The sequence below is a fragment of the Tamandua tetradactyla genome, chromosome 16 (assembly GCF_023851605.1).
Source record: "Tamandua tetradactyla isolate mTamTet1 chromosome 16, mTamTet1.pri, whole genome shotgun sequence".
Lineage (NCBI taxonomy): Eukaryota > Metazoa > Chordata > Mammalia > Pilosa > Myrmecophagidae > Tamandua > Tamandua tetradactyla.
The window spans coordinates 24,574,397-24,600,324 of record NC_135342.1 but is presented as its reverse complement, the minus strand read 5'-3'; the positions used below and the strand labels follow the sequence as shown (position 1 = coordinate 24,600,324).

At 48.7% G+C, this 25,928-nt stretch overlaps 3 protein-coding genes across 7 annotated transcripts in view; 2 read left to right on the top strand and 1 right to left on the bottom strand.

Moving 5' to 3' along the window:
* Window positions 1-15,367, top strand: part of SAMD4B (sterile alpha motif domain containing 4B) — a 42,066-nt gene extending 26,699 nt beyond the window's left edge. For 3 of the 4 annotated variants that reach the window (XM_077131900.1, XM_077131903.1, XM_077131901.1), the window contains exons 4-13: window positions 7,036-7,275; window positions 7,781-7,890; window positions 8,051-8,137; window positions 8,851-9,190; window positions 10,044-10,129; window positions 10,584-10,702; window positions 11,283-11,481; window positions 11,708-11,831; window positions 13,727-13,810; window positions 14,018-15,367. In XM_077131900.1, coding sequence (XP_076988015.1) covers window positions 7,036-7,275; window positions 7,781-7,890; window positions 8,051-8,137; window positions 8,851-9,190; window positions 10,044-10,129; window positions 10,584-10,702; window positions 11,283-11,481; window positions 11,708-11,831; window positions 13,727-13,810; window positions 14,018-14,046 — 1,418 coding nt within the window. In that variant the 3' untranslated portion in view covers window positions 14,047-15,367. The remainder of the gene's footprint in view (window positions 1-7,035; window positions 7,276-7,780; window positions 7,891-8,050; window positions 8,138-8,850; window positions 9,191-10,043; window positions 10,130-10,583; window positions 10,703-11,282; window positions 11,482-11,707; window positions 11,832-13,726; window positions 13,811-14,017) is intronic. The other variant, XM_077131902.1, reaches the window with a different exon arrangement.
* Window positions 15,368-16,388: 1,021 nt separating this feature from the next.
* Window positions 16,389-20,744, bottom strand: PAF1 (PAF1 component of Paf1/RNA polymerase II complex). Its single transcript, XM_077131904.1, has 14 exons — window positions 20,388-20,744; window positions 19,762-19,791; window positions 19,572-19,664; window positions 19,139-19,260; window positions 18,979-19,045; window positions 18,782-18,883; window positions 18,595-18,700; window positions 18,431-18,499; window positions 18,229-18,332; window positions 18,027-18,143; window positions 17,807-17,935; window positions 17,213-17,318; window positions 17,013-17,100; window positions 16,389-16,930 (listed from the first exon to the last, which is right to left on the bottom strand). The coding sequence occupies exons 1-14, from the start codon at window positions 20,432-20,434 to the stop codon at window positions 16,527-16,529; spliced, it is 1,584 nt and encodes a 527-aa protein (XP_076988019.1). The 5' UTR covers window positions 20,435-20,744; the 3' UTR covers window positions 16,389-16,526.
* Window positions 20,611-24,384, top strand: MED29 (mediator complex subunit 29). 2 transcript variants are annotated; one of them, XM_077131906.1, is made up of 4 exons: window positions 20,611-21,212; window positions 21,716-21,774; window positions 22,002-22,086; window positions 24,139-24,384. In XM_077131906.1, exons 1-4 carry the CDS (start codon window positions 20,994-20,996, stop codon window positions 24,364-24,366), a joined length of 591 nt encoding a protein of 196 aa, XP_076988021.1. In that variant the 5' UTR covers window positions 20,611-20,993; the 3' UTR covers window positions 24,367-24,384. The 2 variants fall into 2 exon arrangements, with proteins under 2 accessions (XP_076988021.1, XP_076988020.1); XM_077131905.1 differs by having other exon boundaries at window positions 20,950-21,212; window positions 24,069-24,384.
* The last annotated feature ends 1,544 nt before the right edge of the window (window positions 24,385-25,928 follow it).

Genomic DNA, 25,928 nt, shown 5'->3' with positions numbered 1-25,928 from the left:
GTTCCTTTACATAATTTCCATTTCTCTATTATGTCTATTTGTGTTCATCCTTGGTAATCCTAATTTCCTTTAGTTCTTTTTTGTCCATATTTTCCTTTAGCTCCTTGAACATATTTAGAGCTGTTCTGTTTTTGTTTTTTGAAGTCTTTATCTGATATGTCCTAGATCTAGTCCTCCACATTAATGGTTAACAATGCTTTAATCTTCCTTTCCTGGGGTGTCACTTCCTGGTTTTTGTTGTATGTTTTGAAATCATTTGTTGAAACCTGGACATTCTGGTATTTTAATGTGTTATCACTGAAATTTAGACTCTACTATGCCTGTTCTTTAAGCTTGTATTCATCTAGTGTTACAACCAAGTTTTCTTTAAATGCCAGGAGATAAAAGAAAAAGATAAAACCTTTCCCATCACAGATTGATCTATGCATGTGTTTTCCTTCAGGGTTTATCTATACAGTGGTTTATATGACAACAGCTCCAGGTCAAATTGAAGGGGCATTCCTAATCCTTTCCATGAATCCCTATTGTCTGGGCATGAATGTGTCCAAGGAACTTTTATTGCTCGGTAACAAGTGTTCCCTCTTCCCTAGGAAGCAGTTTCCTTATGGACCCAAGCACTGCACTATATGTCCTATAGCCAGCAATCCCTTGCCTTAGACAGCAGGATTTGATTTCTCTCCCACAGCATCCTATGGGAGAGTTTTCTGGACTCCCTTCTACATGCAGGGCAAGTTTTGGGATGGTGAGTCCCCCAGGCCACCACGAGACAGATTGAGCCAGACATACATTTTCCCAGTATGTACATGAGAATTATCCTGCCTCTCCTGGACCTGGAACCAGGTATCTGCACTGTGAGCACAAGCTCAGGTGAGGGGTAGGAGTTGCTGGTCAGGGTACCACAAGATTCTACTGCCTTTTTTCATTCTTTTTTTTTTTAGTTAAAGGGGTATACAGAGAAGCTAATGAGGATACAGAGTATTTGGCTGTGTATTCTAAAGAGTACAGTGGAAATGTTCAGGAGATGGGAAGTGGGAAAATATAGGGTCCGGAAAAGGGGATGTTCAGAAAATTTGTTGAGGTGAAAGTCTGCGTGGTAAAGCTTAACTGGTTTTTTCTTGATTTTTTTTCTTGATTTGGAAGTTGCCTTGCCACTGCAGTACTTTTAACTGTTTTATAGATCCCTCAGAAAGATGTTTCTGCCAGTTCTTGCTGTTTGTTCAAAGCTTCTGTGGTGGGACACAGCCCTGAATTTATCTCACTCTGCCATCTTGATCAGGGCATGGCCAAAGCTGCATTCTTTTTTTTTTTTTCTTTTCATATCTCTCTCTCTCTCTGTATTTTTTTTCTCACAAATATAAAATTTATGAAAGTGTCTCACGTGACCGCAGGAACGCAGAGTCCGAAATCTGCAGGGCAGGCTGTGAAGCCAACGATTCCGATGGAGGGTCTGGATGAATTCCACAGGAGAGGCTCACCAGCTGAGGCAAGAAGAGCCTGTCTCTTCTGAATCCTCCTTAAAAGGCTTCCAGTGATCAGATTAAGCATTACTCATTGCAGACAACACTCCCCTTTGGCTAATTACAAATGTAATCAGCTGTGGATGTAGCTGACATTCATCTATATATTTTTAAAAATATTTTTACTGAGGACTCTTCACAATATACAGTCCATACATGATGTATAATCAGTGGCTCACAATATCATCTCATAGTTGTGTATTCATCACCATGATCATTTTTAGGACATTTGCAGCACTCCAGAAAAAGAAAAAAACTTAAACATCCCATCCCACTCTCTTTCATTGACCAGTGGTATTTCACTCTACCCAATTTTTTACCCTTTGTCCCTGCCCCCATTATTTTTTTATCCTTATGTTTTTTTACTCATCTATCCATACCCTGGATAAAAGGATCATTAGACACAGGGTTTTCACAGTCACACACTCACATTATAAAAGCTATATATCATTATACAATGTCTTCCAAGAATCAAGGCTACTGGAACACAGCTCAACAGTTTAAAGTATTTCCCTCCAGCCACTCTAATACACCATAAAGTAAAAAGGAAAATCTGTTTAATGCATAAGAATAACCTCCAGGATAACTTCTTGACTCTGAAATCTCCCAGCCACTGAAACTTTATTTTGTCTTGGTTCTCTCTTCCCCCTTTTGGTCAAGAAGACTTTCCCATTCCCATGATACCAGGTCCTGGCTCAAGCCGGAAGTTCTGTCCCATGTTGCCAAGGAGATTTATACCTCTGGGAGTCATGCCCCATATAAGGGGAAGGGCAGTGAGTTCACCTGCCGAGTTGACTTAGAGAGGCCACATCTGAGCAACTAAAGAGGCTCTCTAGGGGCGACTCAGGCATAATTATAAGTAGGCTTAGCTTCTTCTTTGTAGAAATAAGTTTCATAGGGGTGAACCCCAATATCGAGGGCTCAGCCTGTTGATTTGGTTGTCCTACTATTTGCGAGAATATCAGGAATTCCCCAGATGGGGAAGTTGAATATTTCTTCCTTCCTTTCCAGTATGCCAAAGGGACTTTGCAGATACTTTTTTTTTTTTATGCATGGGCAGGCACCAGGAATTGAACCTGGATCTCCATCATGGCAGGCGAAAACTCTGTCTGCTGAGCCACCATGGTGCACCCTGCAAATACTTTTTTATTCACTGCCCAAATTACTCTGGGATATATCGGGGCATCACACCTGTACAAACCAACAAAGATTGCACACCCTATTCGAGATTCCATGTACTTAGGGTGTTCAGCTAAACTGACCATACAGGTTAAATTAGGTAATGTACCACCCAAAATATAAATTTTCAAAGCCACATTCTTAACCATTCCACCATCCTGCCAACTAAATTGCTTTGAGATCCTCTCAAAAGTAAGAGCTTCATAGGTTGGGGTGAGCAAGAGGAGTTGGTATTCTAGTGAGTTTTAAAAATACTTGTTGAAATGAAAAGGATAAGGGAAGGTGGCTTTCCAAGAGGTGTAAGGTGACATGACCTGACCCAAGGTGATGTCTCCAAGACATAACTCAGGTGGTCAGTCCTCTTCACCAGGCACTGATTAAAGTAGGCAGGAAAGAGTGGCAGTGAAATGGCATATAGGCCTGCTGATGCTGGTATCCAGCTATATCCAAACTGTGTGGCCCCTCCTGAGCCTGTTTCTTTCCCATATATGGATGTCCTTGTCCACCTTTCTCCCTCCCAGATGGTGGGAATAATCAGGGAGACAGAAGGATTAGGAGGGCATTTCTGGGCACTCTAGCAATTCAAGCTATCTTGGAATTTGTTTTCTAGTCTCAGAGCTTTATGGTTCCTGGGTCCAGGTTGGGAGGATATATTAATAATAATAATTCTAGCTGGAGTATATTAAGCTCTTATTCTGCCAGAAGCTGTTTTAAGAATTGTATACATATAAATTCATTGACTGAGGTACAAAAAAGTCACTTGCTGTACCTCAAGTGGTGAATATTTTGGCTACGTGGGGTAGCCAAAACCTAAATCCAGGAAGTCTGACTTCAGAATTTTAACCACTGTGTTCCATTACTTCCATCTGAAAGTAACTTTCCCAAAGATGCTGGAACCTCATCCCTGAGAGGAATCACCCATGCAGAGTGCCCATAAATATTTTCCTCCCCATACTTTTAGGCCTCCCATGGTGAGGACAGCAGCTATTAAAGAACCAACTGAAACAATGTTGGGTAGGAAGTTTGGACTAGAAGAAAGAAAATAATTATGCATTCTAAGTTAAAGCTACAGCATGATTTGAAGCCACAAGGTTATCAGATTGGAGGGGACAGTATGCAGATAGGTCAGGCTGGGATGGAGAGTGATAGGAGGGTTTACATGAGCAATAGCAATAGTAATAGTAAGCCTTCATGTTTACCGTATGCTTGTCCCTTTCCCAAGGACTTCACATGGAAATGGAGGCAGAGAAACAAATGAATGACTTGCCCAAGATTGTACAGTTAATAGGTGACAAAGAGTCAGTATTTGAACTCAGATCTGTCTTGTCTTCTAGACCCCAGTGAGTTAGGACCACTTTTTGGAGGGCCTTGAAGGACAGGGTGAAGCTTTTGGATTTCAGGCAGTTGGAAGAAACAGGAAAATGTATTTGACTGAGGAGGAAGGATTGGACTGTGAGGGCGGACAAGGTGGGTTTGGGGTGCTGCCAAGGACAGACCAGGGTTTCTTGGAGAGCGTGAGGTACTGGATCTTCAGCCGGCATTCCTGTTTTTATAATTCTTATGCTGTGGCCAGCCCTCACCCCAGTGCAGGGCCAAACAGGGCTCCTCAGGAACTGCACGATCATTCCAATCAGGATAATTTCCTGTCCTCTCAGCCTCGCCTGCCCACTTCTTGGCTCATAAGGGAGGAAGGAAAAGCCAGAGGCACCAAGACAGGCAAAAGGCCTTATTCAGGATTCCCCATCCCTGTGTGGTCCAAGAGTGTGTCATATTTTCAAGTGTTCTTGAGTGGGGATGGACGCTAAGGCTGAGGGAGTTCAGCGGCTCAGGATGAGTCCTAAGCATAGGTGGAGGCTGGCTTTAAGGAAACAGGTCAGTACACAGCTCTTTCCCACAAGTGACTCCCTGGCTAGAAGCATAAAATGTCACAAATGAGAGAAAGTGCTTAGGGGCTTGTACTAGGCTGGTCCTCTTTCCTGGTATGGGCATCAGTGGAGCCTGGTAGAATTGCAGCCTTCCATCAGTAGCAAGGCTGGATCTTCCATCTCTGCTTCCCAGCTCCCTGTGGAAACTGAAACCCTTTGCTTCAATTTCTTGGCCTTGATTTTCTCACCTTCCTAGGGTAAGGTGTTGTAGTTTTGATTCATTTTATTTTTCTCTAGGCTGATTTGAGAGTTTTTCTGGATTCTGTGTTGAGATCAGAAGCCCTCTTATCACCCCTACAGTGATGGGTGCCCTCCATTTTTCCCTTTTATGAAGTGTTATTTAAGGGCTCCTGTCTATTGTGCCCTGTACCTGATCCTGGGATTGAGAAATGATTAGGTGGGGTTGCCCTCCTTCATGAACCCACAGTGCAGTGGAAGAGGCCAGCTAATGAAGAAGGCAGTAATTGCAGGCCTTGTGGACATGTGGAAGAGTTTGGATTTTTTTTTTTTTAAATAGTTTCAAACTTACAGGACAGTTGCAAAAATAATACAAAACTGATAAAAAGAACTCCAATATATCCCCTACTCAGATACCCAGATTTACCAACTTTTTTTAAAAAATTATTTTTTAAACATAACAACATACAAACACGAACATTCTTACCATATAATCATTCCATTGTTGATATATAATCAGTAACTCACAATATCATCACATAGTTGTATATTCATCATCATGATCATTTCTTAGAACATTTGCATCAATTCAGAAAAAGAAATAAAAAGAAAAAAAAATTCATACATACCATACCCCTTAACCCTACTTTTCATTGATCACTAGCATTTCAATCTACTACTGCTAAATTTATTTTAACATTTGTTCCCCCTATTATTTATTTATTTTTAATCTGTATGTTTTACTCATCTGTCCATAAGGAGATTTACCAACTTTAACATTTTACTACATTTGTTTTATTTGTCTATTTCTCTATCTATCTGTTTTATCTATTTCTAAATATTTGAGTGCAGGTTGCCTCCATCATGCTCCTTGCACTTAATGCTTCCATGTATATTTCCTAAGAACAATTATATTCACTATGTAATCTCATTAAGTATAGTAATTTAGTAATCAAGTTCAAGAAATTTAACGTTCTTATAAAACCCAAGAAATTTAACATTGATATAAAGCTTATATTCCATTTTTTCCAGTTGTCCTAATAATATCCTTTTGGGCGTTTTCTCCATTATTAGCTCCAGTCCAGGATCATGTATTGCATTTAATTGTCATTGTTATTTTAGACTCTCTTTTTGTAATTGTGGAAACATATATACAACACAGAATTTCCCATCTCAACCGCTGCCAAGTATACATATCAGTGGGAATAATCATATTCACAGTGTTATGCAACCATTACCAAAACTTTTCCATCATCCAAAACAAAAATCTTGTATGCATTAGTTCCCCATTCCTCTTCCCCCCTTGCCCCTGATAACCTGTACTCCACTTTCTGGCTCTATGTATTACATAGTCTAGTTTTTCATATAACTGGAATTATACAAAATCTGTCCAAACTTATTTCACTCAACGTGCTTCAAGTTTCATACATGTTATAGTACTTAATTATTTTTTATGACTGAATGACATTCCATTGTATGGCTATTGTATGTATCCATTAGCATCTGTTGATGAATACTTGGATTGTGCACCTATAGATATTGGTGTACAAATATGTTTGAGAGTCTCTACTTTAAGTTATTTGGTTCATATACTCAGAAATAGATTGCTGGGTCATGTAGTAATTCTATACTTAACTTTCTGAGGAACTGTTTTCCACAGTGGCTACAACAGTTTACATTCCCCCAACAGTGTATGAGGCTGCATATTTCTCCACATCCTTATCACAACTTATAATTTTCAATTTTTTTAATAGTAGCTATTCTGTTGTGTGTAAAATGAGTTTGGATTTTATTCTCAGCATGAAGGGAAGTCACAGGTGGGATTTAAGCAGGGAACTGACTTGATCAGATCTGCATTTTTAGAAACATCAGTGTAGCTGCTGTGAAGTGAGTGAACTTATAGGAGGCAAGAATAGAGGTGAAGAAACCAGGGAAGAGCATGTGGTAATAATCCTAATGAGAGTTGCCAAGAGTTTGAATCAGGATACTAGCAGAGGAAGTGGAGAGATTCTAAGAAGAGGCTGGCAGAACTTGATGGCTTGGATGTTGAGGGGTGAGGGAATGAGCAGTATGTGGTAGGTGGTTCCTCTCAGATCCCAGGGTCTCTTTCCCTCGGAGCATTTTGGAGCTGAGCCCAGTCCATGGCACTGACTGGGAGGAAGAGAAAGTGGGGCATGGTCTCCTGTGGTCAGATCCCCAAGCCTGACCTTCCTCTTGACTCTCTCCCCCTCTGCCAGGTCTCCCCTGCCAAATCCACCCCAGCCCGCTGAAGCGCTCCATGTCACTCATCCCTACGAGCCCACAGGCCCCTGGTGAGTGGCCCAGTCCGGAGGAGCTCGGGGCCCGGGCTGCTTTCACCACATCCGACCACGCGCCCCTCTCACCTCAGAGCAGTGTGGCCTCTTCTGGCAGTGAGCAGACAGAGGAGCAGGGCTCCAGCCGGAACACTTTCCAGGAGGATGGCAGTGGCATGAAAGGTACAGTGGGCTTCTGCAGAGCTCAGAGGACAAAAGGGAGCCAATGGCCACCCCTCTGCCTGCTCCCACTGATGCCAGAGCCCTTGGTCTAAGGGGAGAAGACATTCCCTGCCCTTAGGATTCAAAACCAAGCAGAGAGACCCCAAGTCTGCCTTCACAGTCCCTAGTCTGATGAGGAATCCAGGACACAGAAATGACTGATAAGTTTCCAGGAACACTTAAAGAAATATAAGAGGTCTTCTAGAATACATCCAACCAACCACCTCAGACGGGAGATATGGCCAAAGGACATGGGATGTCCTTATCATGTAAAGCTACCTGGATGTGTCTGGCTGGGCAGACATAGAAGTAGCTTATGGGCCCTTGGTTTCCCCCCACCCCCTTCTGGTTTTCTGCAGTTTTTAAAGATACCTGTGATTTATGCCTGGCTCCTCCCTACAACCTTCCCTCTGCTTTGTCACCAGGATCAAACTCCTGACCTTTTGCCTTCTTTCCTTTTCCTCAGATGTGCCCACATGGCTCAAGAGTCTTCGCTTGCACAAATATGCAGCCCTCTTCTCACAGATGAGCTACGAGGAGATGATGACACTGACTGAGCAGCACTTGGAGTCTCAGGTGACACCAGGGGAACCATCAAGGAGGTGATGGGGGCAGAACCTTTCAGGCACTACTCTTGCAACCCAAGCCTCTTCCCTGTCTTGGGGCCCTGTTGGTGTACGCCTAGTTACCTCAGCTTCCTGTTTCCAGCTTCCTGTCCCCTCTTCCCCTACCACAGAATGTCACCAAAGGTGCCCGCCACAAGATAGCCCTGAGCATCCAGAAGCTGCGTGAGAGACAGAGTGTCCTGAAATCTCTGGAGAAGGTAAGGATGTGGTATCCCCATCTCCAAGGCCAACCAGCTGTCTTGGGGTACTAGTAGAACAAAGACTCCAGGTGGGCCTTGCTGCCAGCTGCTCACGTGATCTCCTCTGTGGGCCTCCCTGTCACACAGGTCTAACCTCTACTGGTCTCTAGTCCCAGGGTGCAAGTTGGCATCAAAGTGGCTATAGTTCCCTTCCTGTCTGCCCTGGTCTGTGTCTCCAGAATCACACTCTGTTTTTTGACTCAGCCCTTTCTCTCCTCTTTTTATCTCCTACTAATCTTTCTGGTAAAATTAAGTGTCTCCCTGTGTCTGTGATCTCTTTCCATTTGGTTATTTTTGATTCATTCTCCTTCTATATCTACCTCCGTTTGCATTACATTTCCCCTCTCCCTGCTGCTAGTCTCCTGTTTTGTTTTTTTCCCCTCAGTCTGGATCTCTGGCTCTGAATATGATTCTGCTCTTGATGGGACCTAATGATTCAGCATTAGACCACATTTTCCTGAGTTCCCCAGGACTCCACCTTGAGGGAAAGAGGGAATGTGTGTGTACAAGTGTGTACATATATGTGGTCTTGGGTGCCTTTATTTGTCTTCTCTATATGCTGGAATGTGAGGCCCATTAGTTTTCTTGAAGCCCTGTCTGGCCCCTCGTAATTAGGGATTCTCTATGCCTAGCTGTTTGAACGTGACCTTGGCCCATGTCCCCCAACACAGGATGTACTGGAAGGTGGGAATCTGCGAAATGCTCTTCAGGAGCTGCAACAGATCATCATAACCCCCATCAAGGCCTACAGTGTACTCCAGGCTACCGTGGCTGCTGCTGCCGCCACCGCTACTGCTAAGGATGGGGGTCGGGGGGAGGCATTGCTGCCAGGAGCTGAGCCTCCCCTGACCCACCTTGGCACAAACAAGGGCCCTGAGGCCAAGGACCCTCCATCTGCAGAGAGCTACCCCCCTCCACCAGCTCCAGCTTCCAATGATGGCAGTGAGCCAGCCCCAGCTCCCGTTGCCGATGGAGACATCCCTAGCCAGTTTACACGGGTGATGGGCAAAGGTGAGACCACCCGGGATCCAACAGGAAGTCCTAGGATAGGGATCCGAGTGAACCCAGGGCTCAAGCATCAAATAGAAGGTGATGGGATTGGGCGCGCGGGTGGCTCAATGGTAGGATGCTTGCCTGCCATGCAGGAGACCTGGATTCAATCCCCAGCCCATGTACTTCCCCCCTGCCCTGCACCCCCCCCCCCCAAAAAAAGATGATGGAAGCAGGTCTTTTTTTAAAGTACCCCTTAGACTACACTGCAGAGTACCTGAGACTGAGGTAGCAAAAACACTTCAGAGAGTAACCAGGTAATAGAGAGCCCTTACCCTCAGAGCATCTCAGCCTGAGCAGAAAATAAGACAGTGTGTAAGTGGAAACGGCATACAGTAAATGATGAAGAGATTAAGGTAAAGCTGTTGATTCTCTCAGAGGCAACCAAAGTCCATGGGATAGGTATGGTAAAGCTCTAATGGCCTCAGCCTTAACTAAGGCAGTATGGTGGGGCAGACTCACACCTGAGCCCAGATCCTATTAGCTGTATGACCTGGGGTAAGTGATTTAACCTCTTTGAACCTTAGGTTCCTCAGACAAAAAATACCCTTGGTGTCAGGGTTGTTGCAAGAGTTAAAATGGGAGGACTATTTACTGGGGGGCTTCATATCTATCCATACTAGGCACTGTGGTAGGTGCTTCACATCTTGCGTCCTCATGATAACCCAGATACAGTGCCTAGCAAATAGTTGGTGCTTATCCAGCCTGAGTTTCCTTTCCTTCCTTCTGAACCACCCAGCTGGGGCCAGGGAGGCTGAAGCATAACAGAAAGCAGACCATAGGCTAACCTCCTACCCTTTCCCATCACTTCTAGTGTGCACCCAGCTGCTGGTATCCCGACCAGATGAGGAAAACATCACAAGTTACCTCCAGCTCATTGAAAAGTGCCTGACTCATGAGGTGAGTGCTTCTCTGGGGTTCTAGGGCTGGAGAGAAGGGAAAGGATGCCCACTGCTTTCAGGGCCAAAATTCCTTACTTAGCCAACAGGGTCCTGCCTGCCTGGCATCCACTTACCTTTCCAGCTTTTCATCTCACCAGTGTTGGGATTCAATGAATGTCCTAGCCTCTTTTCTTCTCAGGGCCTTTATATATGTTCCTGTGTATCCACTGACTTTATATACTAGTTCAGGTGTCTTCCTGTACTTTTCCCTCTCAGTTTATCACAGTTAGAGTTATAAGTGTGTATCTTCCCCCCCACTACCCTGTAAGCTCTGTGAGCACAGCTCACCTCTGCATCCCAGCATTATGGGACATGGGACACAGAGCAGGCAATCAGTATTCGAGGAAATGAAAATGGAAAGCAGATCTGAAAGAAGGACCCTCCCTCCTTCCCTCCTTCCCTCTCCATTCTAGGCTTTCACGGAGACGCAGAAGAAACGACTGCTGTCCTGGAAACAGCAAGTGCTGAAGCTCCTCCGCACATTCCCTCGCAAAGCCGCACTAGAGATGCAGAACTACCGGCAGCAGAAAAGGTAGCTGGGTGGTCAGGGCAGAAGGATCCCTTTGTCTCTCGGCCCTTGCCTCTTGACAGATGAGTGGATGAGAGGTGACTGCATGCTAGGCTGGGAACCTGGTTGTATTCATTCAGTCATTGCGTCATCATCTTACACAAGTCACCCAGTGAAGATAGGGTGCTTTTCAAGAAAATCAGTGTGCTCTTACCATTAGGATAAGATGCTTGGCTGGCAAAAAAAACCCCTCCTCAATAGCAGGTCCTTGCCTGAACCTTGTTCTCTTCTCTTGTTTTCAGGGGGCTCTAAAGTCCATTCTCACCCCAAACAAATAACACAAAGAACACACTTGAGAGTTGAAGTTAGGAAAACTGCTTTAAGTAGACAGGAAACCTTTGTACTCTCCATCTCCAACCTGGGAATATCCGTGAGGCAGGAGGAGACAAGAGATGTACTGTAGGGCTTGGTCAGGGAGTAAGGAGTCTTTGCTCAGAGGAAGTATGTTTTGTCCTACCCACTTGGGTTGTGGCGGGAGTGAGGAAGGGTGAACAGATGGACCCCATCCACCTAAACTGATACCCTGCCTTCTACTCTCTCACAGCTGGGCGTTCGGCTCCAACTCGCTCCCCATAGCTGGCTCTGTGGGGATGGGGGTGGCCCGGAGGACCCAGCGGCAGTTCCCAATGCCTCCCCGGGTCCTTCCACCTGGCAGGATGGGTCTCTTGAGCCCATCGAGCATTGGTGGCGTCTCCCCCCGACATGCCCTCACCAGCCCCAGCCTTGGGGGCCAGGGCCGACAGGTGAGCTGGCAGGAAGCAGAGGACCTGGTACTTCTAGGGTTGGGGTGTCGGTACCTGGAATTGTGTGTCTGTCTCTGTCTAGGTCTGCCTTGTGGGGGTGAGCAAGACCTAATGTTGCTTTCTGTAGAAACAGGGGTAGAGGACTGTTTTGCCAGCACCACCGTTTCTGGGCCCGGGCCTCTTCCCCAATCACCTGCTGTTTTCTTTCTTCGCACACCCTATGCAGAACCTGTGGTTTGCCAACCCTGGGGGCAGCAACAGCATGCCCAGCCAGAGCCGCAGCTCTGTGCAGCGCACCCACTCGCTCCCGGTTCACTCATCGCCCCAGGCCATTCTCATGTTTCCTCCAGGTGAGGTGCCACACCCTTGGCTAGCCTTTCTCTTCTCCTCTGGGTCTCAGTACACACTATCCCTCTCAACTGCTTGAGCACTTACTTCCATACCTTACACCACTTCTCACTCATATTCCGCCATTGCTGGCTTTCTCATATTCTTTTTTTCTTTTTACTGCTCTGCTTCAGTTTCTTCTCTCAGGTCCTGTCTACTCTCTGTCCCCCTCTGATTCTTTTTCTCTCACTCCTTCCACATCTCCACCTCTCTCCTCTCCCTCTTTTTCACAGTCTTAGTTTCTGTGTTGGTTTACATCACTGTCTCTTCACAAGGTTGCTAGATCCTGTGGTTGAGGGGCTGAAACAGTTAAAGCACCGAGGTTCCTGTGGAGCAGAATCCTGCCTGATCGTTCCACCAGCCTTCTTTTAAGACAGTTGATTAGGCAAGAACCAGGAGGCTTTAGCTCTTAGATCAGATTTTACATAATTAGTTGTTTGAGATGGGAGAGCTGTTTCACCTTTGTTCACAGACCAACCTAGAGGTAGGAAATCAGAACTGAGGCATATGTGGACAATAGATTAGAAAAGCACAAACCGTAGATCCTTGCCATTTCAGCAAGTTGGGGTAAGTTATGCGCCCTATGCTGGACCTGTTGTTGGACACTGGGGTTGCAAATACATACAGTGCTGGTCTGGAATAGGCTCCCTCTGGAGAGATCTTTAGATCTGCAGGTGATCTAAGCTCTTCATGTCACAAACTGCCAAATCAGTTGGGATTCCAAATTCATGAGATAAGGTGGATGGCAGCTGTAGAGGACAGAGACCCTTCTCTGTCATGTTCTTACTCTAGGCTTAGCACACAGTAGGCATCTGTAAATAATTATTAAATGAAGTGCTGGAGGAATTGCAGGAGGGATGAGAACAGCTCCTTTTGCTGGTTTACTGCATGAAGGCACCATGTCAGGCAGCTTTTCTGCACTGTCATGTCAAATCCTCCCAACTGCACATGCGATGGCTGGTATTAGTCCCATCTTACCAGTCAAAAATCTGAGGTTCAGAAAGGGGACTTAACCAAGTTAAAAGAATTTTTTTTTCTTTCTTTTAAGCAGGAGAGACAATTAAGTGCTCTGACATGGCCCAAGCTCAGGGTTAAAATAGAACAGTGATAAGTGGTGAAGATGTGAGGAGGGTCTCTTAACCCAGAGAAGAAACTCATACTCTCTCTGGGTGGCAGTGAGGAGCCCAGGGAAGATTTTAAGCACTATGAGAAGGATTAGCTCTGCCCAGGGATATGAGCTATTTCCCAGATGCCTGAACAGGAAGGCTTTTTGAGAGGCAGTTTGAAGACAAGTCCTATGGCTCATGTTGTAATCTGCTCCACCTGCTGTGCTTGTGGGGATTCCAGCCTACTCAGAGGAGCAAGTCCCAGAGGGAACAGGAAGAGTCTTAATTAAGCTTGTGTACCAAATACAGAGCAGGTCAGCAGTCAGGGAGCTTGGGGCTATGCAATATCTCAGGGAGATGTCCAGACTGTTCCCAAGGAAATGTGAAGTGTTTGTCCACAATGGGCACAGCCTGTGTATGAGCTCCAGGAAGTCCCTTCTAGGCTTTCCATCACTTCCTTTGTCTGCGATACAGGCTTTTTCTGCATTGCCAAGCCTCTGCCTTTGCCATGGTCTCCTCTGCCTGCTTTCTGACACATGCAGCCTAGGCCTTATCTCTCTGTCCTTCTCTTCTGCCCAGTCATCTCTTCCATCTGCACACATGCTAGAGTACACGTCTTGCTTGTTCTCTTTCTCTGTCTTGTCTTTTCCTCCTTTTCCCCCAGGAATTGTCTCTCTCCCATACACATTTCCTCTCTCAGCTGCTTCCCCCACCCTTTCCTTACAATCTCCATTTTCCTCTCTCCCATCCAGACTGCCCGGTCCCTGGGCCTGACCTGGAGATCAATCCCACTCTGGAGTCTCTGTGTCTGAGCATGACAGAACACGCCTTGGGTGGTGAGCATTTCCTCTTCCCCTGACCCAGCTCCCGCCTACCCAGCGTCTCCACTTCTGAACTGAGCAACTCACAATCATCCTGAGGGATCCCTAGGGGAGGCCAGACTCCAGGGAGGGCCTGACTGGGATGACAGACAACCTGAGCGCCTTTTCTTGAGCCTCCTGCTGGCTCCTGATCTTCCTCCCTTCCTCCCTTTCTCACCACAGATGGGACAGACAAAACCTCCACCATCTGACAGGACCCACAGCCCAGCGCACCCATAGGCTCCCTGGGCGGCGGGCGGGGACCAACCCCCATCGGGATTCTCTGCGACAGCGAGAGGGTGGGCTGGCTCAGCTATACATTCTAATATTTTTCTACTCTCTCATCCTTTTAACTTTTAACATTGGCACATGCCTTGCTCACTCCCAGGCCTGTTGAGAGATCTTTGCTAAGGCTGGGGGAGAGAGTTAGGCAGCCAGGATAGGATAAGGGGAGGCAGGGACTGGCCAGACTGCCTACTCCTCTCTTTCCCATCCTTGACCCTCACCTGGCCCAGTCCCATCCCTGCCTCCTGCAGACCACTGACCAACTGCCCCTCCCCAAGGGAGCAAACAGCCCTAGAGGCAAACTGACCACTCCCATGTGGAGCCAGCTCAGAAACATTTGACAACTTGGGGATAAATAAGCAGGGTAAATAACCTGCTCCCTGGCATATTATTTGAGAAGAGCTGGGGAGAAGAGGGGGGTTGAGGAGAGGAACCCCTCTCTCTCCTTTTCAACTTTTCCCCTTCCCATTCCTGAGGACAGGAGCTACCTTCCTCTTTCACCTTCTTTCACCCTGTTTATCAGAGGTTCTCTACAATTAATTTCTTAGGCCTATTTAAGACACATATTTATATAGTTCTTAACGGTTTTTCTCTCTCTGATCTTCCCTCTCATTTTTACAATCCCCAGGCCTCTCTCTGAGCCAAGACAGTGGCAGGGGGAACCTGAATTTTATGAGGGGAGAGGGCAGAGCCTCCTCCCCCAGATCCCTCGAGCCCATCCCCCTCACCCCCATTTCCCTATAGCCCTGGCTCCTCTAGATGAAGAGGTTGAAGGTGGGGAGCCAGGGCAGCCAGTGAGGTCAGGAAGTCTGTTGCCTTAACGTCCCCCTCTCCCACCCACACACATCCCTCTCCACTCCCAGGTTTGGCTGGTGAGAGACTTGGGGGTAAGGAATAAGGGAAAGGGTATTGTTTTGTTTTTGGTTTCTTCTACCACCACCCACCCCCCTCCATGATGTCATGACCTCACTTAAGTGGAACACTATATCATAGCCCAGAGATTTGTCCCAGCCCTGGTATCATACAGACCCTCTGGTCCCTGTTCCTACTGAATGGTTGTGCTGGGGACCAGGTGGAGGGGAATGGATTTGGGGGTCCAAACTGTGGGGAAGCCAGGGTCCCCCTTTTCCAGCCCCCTTTTCCTCTTCAACTCACCCCACGTCACTGGGACATTCTCAAGCTTTTCACACCGAAAAGGAAAAAAAATGTTATTTTTAGATACATTTTATGAATAACTTTTGTTATGAATATGGCTGGTAACCATTGTGTATGTTATTAAAGATACAAAATGTTGGGAAAAAACAAAAAACCAAAAAAAAAAAAAATTTTAAAACCACCACCCTCCCTGCACTCTCACCCATCCCCAGACCTTCTTGCCTCTGTCCTCCTGGTCTGTGGACCTCCCTCAGCTCTGAGCCCAGGGAGTGGGAGGAAGCCAGGGGGTTGGGGGTGGCCCCGGGGACCTGCCTCCAGGTCCCCACCTCCTCTCCCAGTGCCGGGCTGGGTGGGGTGTCAGGTTTATTTATGTACCTCTTGCACACTCATCAACCTATGCAAGTCCCCCACCCCGGCCCCTCCATGTTTCTGTGCCTTTGCTCATTCTCCTCAAACTCCCAGGGCTTCTCCAGTCCCCTCCCGCAAGCCTCGGGAAGTGGGATGGACAGGGGCCACCTCATTTGGAATCAGCAGGTTGTCCCTCTTATGGGACCATCACCTCCTCCCCCCCTTCCCCAGCGAGTCCCATTCTGTCACTACCCATTAGGATGAGCTGGCTCTGCCTGGCACTGGGAGATGGTGAGGGACATCCCCTCCCCAACAAAGGGAGGCAAGAGCTGGCCCACCCACAACCCCCACCTGACAGCAGAGTGTGCAGGACGCAGGCGGCCCCACTCTGATGGGCAGGACCTTGACCCTTCCCTGCTCCAGCCTCCTCCCTAAACCCTGCTCCCCACCATGATGTCATCCTTCCCCGTCTATCCCCATCCCCACTGGCAGAATCAGCTTTGAGTAACTGTACAGTTTTTCTCGCTGTTGGAGAAGACTTATTTGTTGGAGTTTCACTTGTTTAATGGTCTGGGCTTCTTTGGAACAAAAAAAAAAAAGAAACAAACAAAAACAAAACAGGATTCTGACCTTTGTTATGCTACATTTAACAGAAAGCCCAGGGGTCCTGCCTCTTGGCCTTCCACTTTCTATGCTTTAACCTGAACTTGAACACCTGGGATGTGGAACTTGGGTGGAATGAAACCATAGGAGCTGGGAGGGGAAGTAAAGAGAAGTTGGCTTTATTAACAGCAAAGGTTTGGAGAAAAAAGAATGAATGAACAAAGTGAAGGGCTCACAGGCCAGTAGAAAAGTACCTTCCTCCTCATAATGGTATCTGCACCAGCCCCAAAGGCCTTGGGACTCAGTCACTGTCACTGTCAGCTTCACTGGAATCCGAAGTTGCTGCTTCACTGCCATCTTCCTGGGCTGAGTGCTCACTGCCGCTGGGGAAGGGACTGGCACTGCGGCTCCTGCTCCGCTGGCCACCTCCTTCACTACCACTGTCCGAATCATTGTCACTGCCACGAGCCTGTCCTCTGTCCTCATCGTCGGAGTCAGCATCATCCTCTGAATCTGCATCACTGCCAAAGATCTCCTCTTTGTCCCGAGCAGCCCGGGCTTCATCCTCACTGCTTTCATCCTCACCACTGCCACTCTTGTCACTCGCTTCGTCCCTGTCACCCTCCTCTTGTTCACTCTCGCTGCCTGAACGCTCGTCCTCACTGCCTTCCTTCTCACTGCTGCTGCCCTTTTCCCGCTCCTCATCTGTAAAAGCAAGCAGAGGTGAGACCCAGTTTCCTTGCCTTCTACCCTCCCAGCATCCAGGGACTGGCCTATTCAGCTTTACCTGAGCCCCCAGCTTCTTTCTCTGTCTCCATTTCCTCTTCTTCTTCTTCCTCGGGTTCATGGTTCTCTAGCTGGGCTTTCCGTGCCTCCTGGAAGCAGAAGGATTGAGACAGGGAAGGGTCACTGTCAGGTCACTGTCCCCCTCCTTACCCTCTGCTACCCTCCCCCATTGGTGGTTTGGGGCAGAGTGGTGCTTATTACCTGAGCTTCTAATTCCTTCTCATTCATGTCCCGGTGTTTGACCACAAGAAGAGCATTGGTACCTGACTGAACCCCAGCCTTGGCCCGGCGCTTACTGAGGCGGACCCTGCAAATGGAGATTGGGGGGTGGGGGAATGCTGAGGATGCGGTTAAAGTACACACACACATACACACACACCCTCCTCAGTGAGGGAACTGGTCTGACCTGGTTCTTTACCATCCTATCAGCGTTTGGGTCAGAGTAAACACAGATTGAATAAGACTGAAAGGGATACAACTCAGGGTTTGGGGACAGAGAAGGGGAAGGATGGTAGCTCCCAAGGTACCAGTTTGGTTTCCCTACACCCTTAATATAAGGGGAACCTTGGTTGTCTACTCGCGCACAAAGGTTTTAAACATTTCCAGCATTACATACAGATTTTCTTTCTGGTCTTGTGTTACAAACACGACTAGCCCAGGTGGATGAACAGGTTTCTGCTGATCTCAGTGAGACAACTCCTTAGGTACAAATGACCTTCAAGATGGCCCTCACACGCCCCAGGGTCTTGAGAAGTACAGACCTAGGCTAATCTGAGATGGGAGTGTGCTGGGTACCTGGTCTCCAGTTCGTTGTAGTAAACTCCATCACCCTCTCGGAAGATGAAGAAGTAATTTTCCTCATAGCCCTTGCTAGCCTTGTTCTTTACATTCCAGTTGTACTCCCGAGCAATCTTGTAATCATACCTGAGGATAAAGGTACAGGGTCAGCCCCACTGCTTCCCTATGAGGAAGGAAAGAAGACATATTTCTCATCCCCTAAACCTAACCCACGTACACATCATCTGGCGCATAGTCCATCTCCTCTTCTTGGTCCCGCTTTCGTTTCTTCAGTGTCTCTTCCACAGGCAGAAAGTAGGCCACAAACTGGTTCCCTTCCTCATCCATCATGCCCCTGGTCGAGGGAAGAAGAGAAGTAGTAAGAGTAAGAACAAAGGGCAACTGAGGAACTGGCCAAGGTTGCCAGCAAGGTCACTTACCTGATCATGGCTTGAGACATCATCTCCAGTGCAGCTGCACCACTTGTGTCCTTGGGGGCTGGGTCAGAGTCAAATATTACCTGAGCACATGGGTTGATCCACATCTGGGAGATGGAGGACACAGGTTAGACTGGAACAGGCCAATTTAACTGTCACACACCTCCTGTGGCTATCCCTCTGCCTCCCACACCCTGGATCTGACCTTGAAGTCTGGGAAGACAGGCATGACTTCCACTGGTGTCACTCGGGGCTTGCTATAATGCTGGGAGATCTGACAGAGACCAAAAACAGGAAAAGGAGGAGGAAAAAGACTTCTAGAGTCATATTTTTTTCTGCCTCCCCTTAGGCCAGTCCCTTCTCAGTTACCGATTTCTGGGCATCCTCAAAAGTCTTCTCAATGGCTGTGATCTGGCTGTCCCTGTCTTTATATATTTCCTCCTCAGTGAACTGCTGCTTTACAGAAACCCCAATCCTGTGGATGAAGAGAGTGGCCTTTAGGGACCACTAGATATACCTGAAATGTATACACCCTCCCTACTCAGCTGCAACTTACTTGACCTCAGGCTTCTCGTTGGAAATACCGTAACGGTTGAATTCAGTGGAAATATATTCTGTCTTCCTCATCCATGGCACCACCTTTGCATGCTGCTGGGATCTGGGTGGTGGATCAGGTACATCAGGCTCCTTCTGTTTTCCTGCTTGGAGATCCCATCTCAGCCAGCCCCCAACAGCCCCTCAGCACCTCCTTACCTCTTAGAACTAGTGGGGGCCTGAATCTCCTCTTCTAAAAGCTTCTCATCAGCTGGATCTAGGAGAACTAGAGGAGAAAATGAGGGCAAGAGAACCATAATGGAAGTACAGACGTGGCTTTTTCTCACCTAGAGCAGGCCCTCCCTCCCTCCCCACACACCATTGGGATCGATGCGGTAGGTGTCAGGGTTGATGAGGTCAATGGTGACCCCTAGGTCTGGCTCAGTCAGTAAGTCATGTTTGTGCTGTTTCTCCAATGAAGTTGCTTTGTACTGGACGAACCTGGGTGGGGAGACATGTCCATTATGATTTTCTGATTTCACCTTTACCCCTCACATCCCCCGGTTCCTAAAGGCTAAGCTCCAGTGAGGAATTCAGAAGGAAGGAGCCCACATGTTGGAGCCCAGAGTGGCTCCCCAGTGGAAAGACTCAGGCACTGTTCCATTCATTAACAAATATTTATTAAGCATCTACTACTGTGTGCTAGGTACTGTTCTAGGCCCTGAGGGAACATTAGTTAACAACACAGGCAGACCCCTTCTGAGGATCTCATTCTAGAGAACTGTTCCCAAACCTCTACTCTCCAGTCTCACCTGTTCTGATCGAAGGGATAAGTGATGAACTTGGGATCGAAGGGAATGTCAGGAAGGCTATTGCAGTACTTGACCCGGCAGACCACTCCAGACCTAAGAACACAGAGACTCAAAACTGAGTCTATGCTGCCCCACTTCTATTCCCAACTCCCACTGGCCCACCCCTCCTGGGAAGCACAATGGGGCTCACCTCTCAGGCAGAGTCCGGTGGGAATTGGGCCTGGTGGGGTAGAGAGAGACATTGAGAGAAGAAAAATGGAGAAGATGGGATGGACAGGAGAGTGAAAGGGGCTTCTCCAAGCTTTTAAAAGGGAAGAGAAGGGTTGGTGTCAAATGCTTAATGCCTTTTGAAAAGGACATCTCCACGTACTTTAATGGAAGAAGCCAGGAATTAAATGTCTTGGAATAACTGTCCCCAAGTGCCTCAGTGAGCAAGACCAAGTGTCCAATCCCCTTTGGAGGGATGCCTAAGTGCTTTAATAAAAAGGACCAGGTACTCTATTTTTGGAAGAAAGCTTTCCAAACGCTTAATTGAAAGGATCTAAGCGCAGTACCTCTCGGAGAGTCTCCAAGCGCTTAATCCCCGAGTTCGATGACAAGGGGCAGCTCCCCATTCAAGAAGACCTCACCCGCATCCTCAAAGGTGAGTGCCCCCTGACGTCACGGAGTTCACGTCGAGGGACTGATGCCACGGGCAGACCTGGGCGCTGGTGACGTAGGCAAAAAGTGGCGCCCGACCCCACCCCACCCCCTGCCTCACTGAAACCTGGAGAGATCCTAGAGGAAAGCGGAACCGCAAAGCGGTGTGACTCCTACCTATGGCCATCCTCCCGCTGGGCCTGGGTCTGGATAGTGGGCGCCATAGCGACGAGGTGACGGCGACCCGAACGGGGTCCTTCCTGCGAAAGGAGACGCGAAGGGGCGTGCCGGCTTCCGCGGACGCCTGATCCGAGGCCGGGCCCGCGCAGACGCCGCTCCCGCAGAGAATGGGTCGGGGGGGGAGGTGGACTGACGAGTAGAGTTCTGGGCGAGAAGCAGAAAAATGTGCAGGCAGCGTGGAGGACGGACTCGCAGTTCCGGCTCTGCCAACTGCCGCCAGGACGTTGAGGACCCGACAGGTCGCCCCAAGCCGCGAAGCTTTCGGGGAAATGGAGTACGGATCGGACCTACGACCGGATTGGCGAGCGGCTGGACAGGGGGTGGAGCGAGGGAGAAAGAGCTCTCTCTGATTGGTGAAAATGTATCTCAGTCTGTTTGTCGTGATTGAGATTCTAAGTGTAGAGGGTGGGACTTGGCTGAATGGCCTGAATTGTGTGGGAGGCGGAGCTAACTAGCAACCAGGTCCTAGGGAATGTTACAGACACTTAAAGAAACTGGAAGAGACGCGCATGTGACGCACTTCCGGCGCGCTAAGCGAGGAAGATGGCTGCGCCCCAGCAGCAGGCTTCAGCAGGTTCTGCGGCTGGTGTGTCGGGTCCCGGTTCGGCTGGCGGGCCGGCGCCCCAGCAGCAGCCGCAGCCGCAGCCGCCGGCACAGCTGGTGGGTCCTGCCCAGAGTGGGCTCCTTCAGCAACAGCAACAGGACTTTGATCCTGTTCAACGCTATAAGATGCTCATCCCGCAGCTGAAGGAGAGTCTACAGGTGATTGGCCGGGAGTTTCGAGGAGCACGCGGTATTCGGCCCACGAGCAGGGTGGGCCGCTGAGCTGTTTGGTCAGAAAGAGAACTGGGCAGAATCCAATCTGCTGCCAATCCGCAGATTGACAGCGTGAGGTGGGATCAGTGCAGATGCTGAGCCTGGAATTGGCCGGAACTCGAATGGTAGGGAGTTTAAAGGAGAGCCCGGGCTCCGGTCGTTGAAGCCTGAGGGGAGGACTGGTCTGTACAGAGATTTTGACTGGTGGGTCAGGGAGGCCGAGTGAGCCTGGGAGGTTGGTGGTGAGACCGTCAGGTGAAGGCGGGCCTCTTGGAAAATACGGATGCTAACTGCTACAGGAATGAAAGCGGGATTTACGCTGGAGCGTCAGGAGTGGAGGTGGCATGTGTAGAGGAGGTCTGAGATTGGGTGGATCCTAAGAAGACGTGTAGGTCTACCAAAGGTTACACCTTCTGTTTCTTCATCTTTTATTTATTCTTTTTAATTAGACCTTGATGAAGGTTGCTGCTCAGAACTTGATTCAGAACACAAACATTGACAACGGACAGTGAGTGCAGTCCCCATTCTCTGGAATGTCCTATTTCCACCCCATTCTTAGTAACTCATACCCCAGTGCCTAGACTTCCTTCTCTCTTTAAGCCCCACTTCCTTGGGCCCTGCCTTGGGTCTTCTAGGTCTGTACCTGATTTCTTGATGGATACTTGGTTGTGTAGACGGTGGTGTCCCAGAGATTGGAAAGCCATTCTCCAGTCACCCTTTTCTCCTGGGCTGTAGAAAGAGCAGCGATGGACCCATTCAGCGCTTTGACAAGTGCCTGGAGGAGTTCTATGCGCTCTGTGACCAGCTGGAGCTCTGCCTGGTAAGAGGCTTCCCATACATTGGGTGACCACAACCCTGCCTCATTCTCCAAGGGACCCCAGGAACCTTCATTCGGTTAATCAACACATAATTACTGGGTATCTTTTCTGGCCCAGTTATACTTGGGACACAGTGTTGCCTTTTTTTCTTGCCTTCACAGAGGTTTCAGTCCAATGAAGTGACAAATCTATCCCAACTAGTGATACTCCAGAGTGGTTAAGGGTGTGCTGGGGAGAGCACAGGGAAGGGGGGTCAGGAACAGGACAGGGGAGGCACAGGCAAAGGGGTCAAAGCTGGGATGGGGGGAGGCACGGCCACATGGGTCATGGTTAAAATGAGGAACACTCAGAGGGCATGTCGAAGACCAAAGAAGGCTCCTGATCCTGCCTAGGGAAGAGAGAGGGGAAGAGGCTCAGGGAAAGATCCTAGGGGAGAGCACAGCTGAGCTGAGGCTGGAAGAGTGAAGAGGGGTAAGTGTTAAGAAGTACAAGTGGCTAAGAGTACAGCTTCTAGAATCATACTGACTGTGTTTGACTCCCCAGTTCATCAGTTACCATCTCTGACCCTTAGTTCTTCCTTTGGAAAGTCCTTGGGAAAGACTCAGCATGATCATGCATGTAACATACTTAACACATATTTTAAGTATTTTTAAATACTTGACTGGATTGGCGAGCAGCTGGACAGGGGGTGAGTGAGGGAGAAAAAGCTTTCTTTGATTGGTGGAAATGTATCTGTTTGGAAGGTGGGACTTGGCTGAATAGCCTGAATTGTGTGGGAGGTGGAGCTAACTAGCAAACGGGTCCTAGAGAATGTTACAGACATTTAAAGAAACTGGGAGAGAAGCATGTGGTAAATGTTACTTATGGTATCATCATCATTATTTTGCACTGAGTTTTGAAGGAAAAGTCACTGTTTGAGAGGATTGGTAGTAGTGGAAGCATTTTCCAAAACGTGGGAACAGCTTGTGCTTTAAGCCCCCTTTTGGAACTTAAAGAATTTCAGTTTGGCTGTGGTGTGGTAGCCATGGGGCTTGCTGGAGTTTGAACATAGCCCTGAGGGCACTGGGGAATCATGGAGGATTCCAAACAGAAAAGAACATTATGGACCCATTTACTTTCTTAAAATATCCCTCTAGCTGCCAAATGGTGGGTGGGTAAGAAAGACTGAGACTGGAAGATGGAAACCCTCATGGCAGCCATGGCAGGATCCAGGTGGGCTAGGACTGAGTCAACCAGGGCAGGACCACGAAGAAGGGAGGAAGGGCAGGTGGGAAAGATAATCAGGAGGCCTTGAGTACAGGTTATGGAGCTGACAGGCTGTCAGGGGAGAAGAAGTCTCCAGGATGAGGTCCAGGAATGGCATGACTGTCCCTGAATCGAAGACCGAGGAGGAAGAGCAGTTGTAGGGAAGGGTATGAGGGATCCCAGGAATGATCCCAGGAGGAGGCCAGAGCCTGGGACACGTATGGCATCATCAGTGCAGAGATGACCTTGGGAGAGTATGAGGAGTGAGAGGAAATGGACCCAGGAATTGCTGCGTTTAAGGTAAAGTAAGAAGCACTTAGAAGAAGCAGCCAGAGAAGGAGGAGGAAAACCGGGAGCAGGTGCTTTCCCCAGAGAAGCCACTACAGATTTCAAGCTTGGCATGACAACTCAATCATAAGAGTAGTAATAATAGTAGTTAACATTCGTGAATTAGCACTTAAACACTGTGCTGGGGTCTGTATCCCATATCTCAGACTGTTTTCACCTTATGAAGTAGGCAGAAATGGTTGTTAAGCCCATTTTCCAAAGGAGGTTTCCAAGGAAGAAACAGGGTTCAGAGAGGAATCATTACTTGCCCAAGGTCACCCAACAAGTGATTAGTAGGGCCAGGGGTTGCCTCCAAGACCTTGGGATTACCCAGGCCCCCAGTTAGCCTACAGGCTGGGTCGGGAATATTGGGAATAAGGCTCATGCCACACCCTTTCCTGCCCGCCCACAGCGCCTGGCACACGAGTGCCTGTCGCAAAGTTGCGACAGCGCCAAGCACTCTCCGACGCTGGTGCCCACAGCCACCAAGCCCGATGCGGTACAGCCTGATAGCCTGCCTTACCCACAGTACCTGGCAGTCATCAAAGCCCAGATTGCCTGTGCCAAGGACATTCACACCTCCCTACTGGACTGTGCCAACAAGGTCACGGGCAAGATACCAGCTCCACCTCCAGGCCCTGGAGGCACCCTGTAAGCTGACCCGGTGGGGCATGAGGCAGGCTGGGGGGTCAAAGAGGCTTGGGGAATGAAGAGTGGCCTAAACAAAAGCAATTTTGTCTCTGACTGTTCTTCCCATTTGGGCCAGCAGGGGGCAGCAGAGGCCAGTATGTAGAGGGCAGGGCTGGGCCTCCAGTCGCAGCCTGGGCCCCCTCTCCCCTCCCCTGCCAGGGATGGACTTTGGATTCTGAGTGGTGAAGATGACCTCTGTCCTGGGACCTCCCCACCTGGTCCTAGTATAAATTCCTAGCTGGGCCATTGCCCCTCGATCCTTCCTTGGGGGTTGGGGGTTAGGAAGAGACTGTGCTCCTTTTTCTAGCTGTTCTTCTGTCTCTACTGCATGTGTCTGTCTGGCTCTCAGGCTGTCTATATTTGACCCTGTCTCTCCTCTCTGCTGCTATTTCTTTGTCTCTGCCCCTTGTAGTTCTGTCTCCCTGTCTCTCTCTCCCAGTCTCCCTTTGCTTCTGTTCCGACCTCCTAAATGGAATTCCATCTCTTTGAAAGAGGCCGGATTCTGGGAGCCAGAACTCCTGGGTGTCTTGCATCCACAGGAAAGAGCTTCATTTCCAGGCCACAGCCAAGTACAGACTCCCCCAGTACCCCCCAAGTGAGCCCAACCCCTAGTGTCCCTGGCCCAAGAAAGGGGAAGCAGTGGGGATCTAGGCCCTGACCTCAGCATGCCTAGTTGGGGAGCAACTCAAGCCCCCAAGCCCCACCCGTACCCAGGGCCTGCGTCAGCAGCATTTGAACAAAGCCATTGTGCAATCTGTGGTAAGGCCTGGCCCAGCTGGATGCCTGGGTCCCTGTATTTTTAGCCCCAAAGGAGAAGTGAAAAGGCCCCAGCAAGGGTGAATCATTTGTCCTGAGGAAGGACCCAGGCGCCTGGGCCCCAGCTCCAGGAAGCAGGACTTGGGGAGGGGGCTTTGAGAAGGTAGTACCCCACCAAGCTCCCTAATTTGTGGAGAACTTTCAGGAACTCAGCCATGGCCTTCAGGCCTGGACAAGTACAGGGTGGGGCTACCAGCCCAGGTCCAGCTGTTGGGATGTGAAAGGCCCAAATGACTCAGCTTGGTTGGTGGGACTGTCTCACCCAAACATCTTCTGTGCCCTAGTTCCCATGTCCCCACCCATCAGGACTGGTTGGCCTCCTGTCCTGGACCCCACATCTACAAGGAAACCGCAGACCATGGAGACCTCTTTGATTCACCCGAGCCCACGTCCCCACAGAGAAGTTCTGAAAAATGGCCAGGCCTTGTGGAGTGTATCCATGTGTGTATATGTTCAGCCCAGGAAATTCCTCCCCCTTCTCTCCATCCTGCTTTGAAGTGTGAGGGTGCACAGGGTAGGCCTTTGGAAGGGAACTCTCCGGCACAAGCTACCATCCACCAGTGGAATTTCAAGGAAGCCGCAGCTCTCCTCCCCATTGTCTAGAGTAATTTCTCTTAAAGTCAACTAGTCGTGGGCTTTCACGATGTCTACAAAATACCTTCATAGCAACACCAAGATTAGCATGTAATTGAATAACTGGGGAATATAGTCTAGCCAAGTTCACATAAAACAGATCATCATATGCCACCCCTTTTCAGCTTGACAC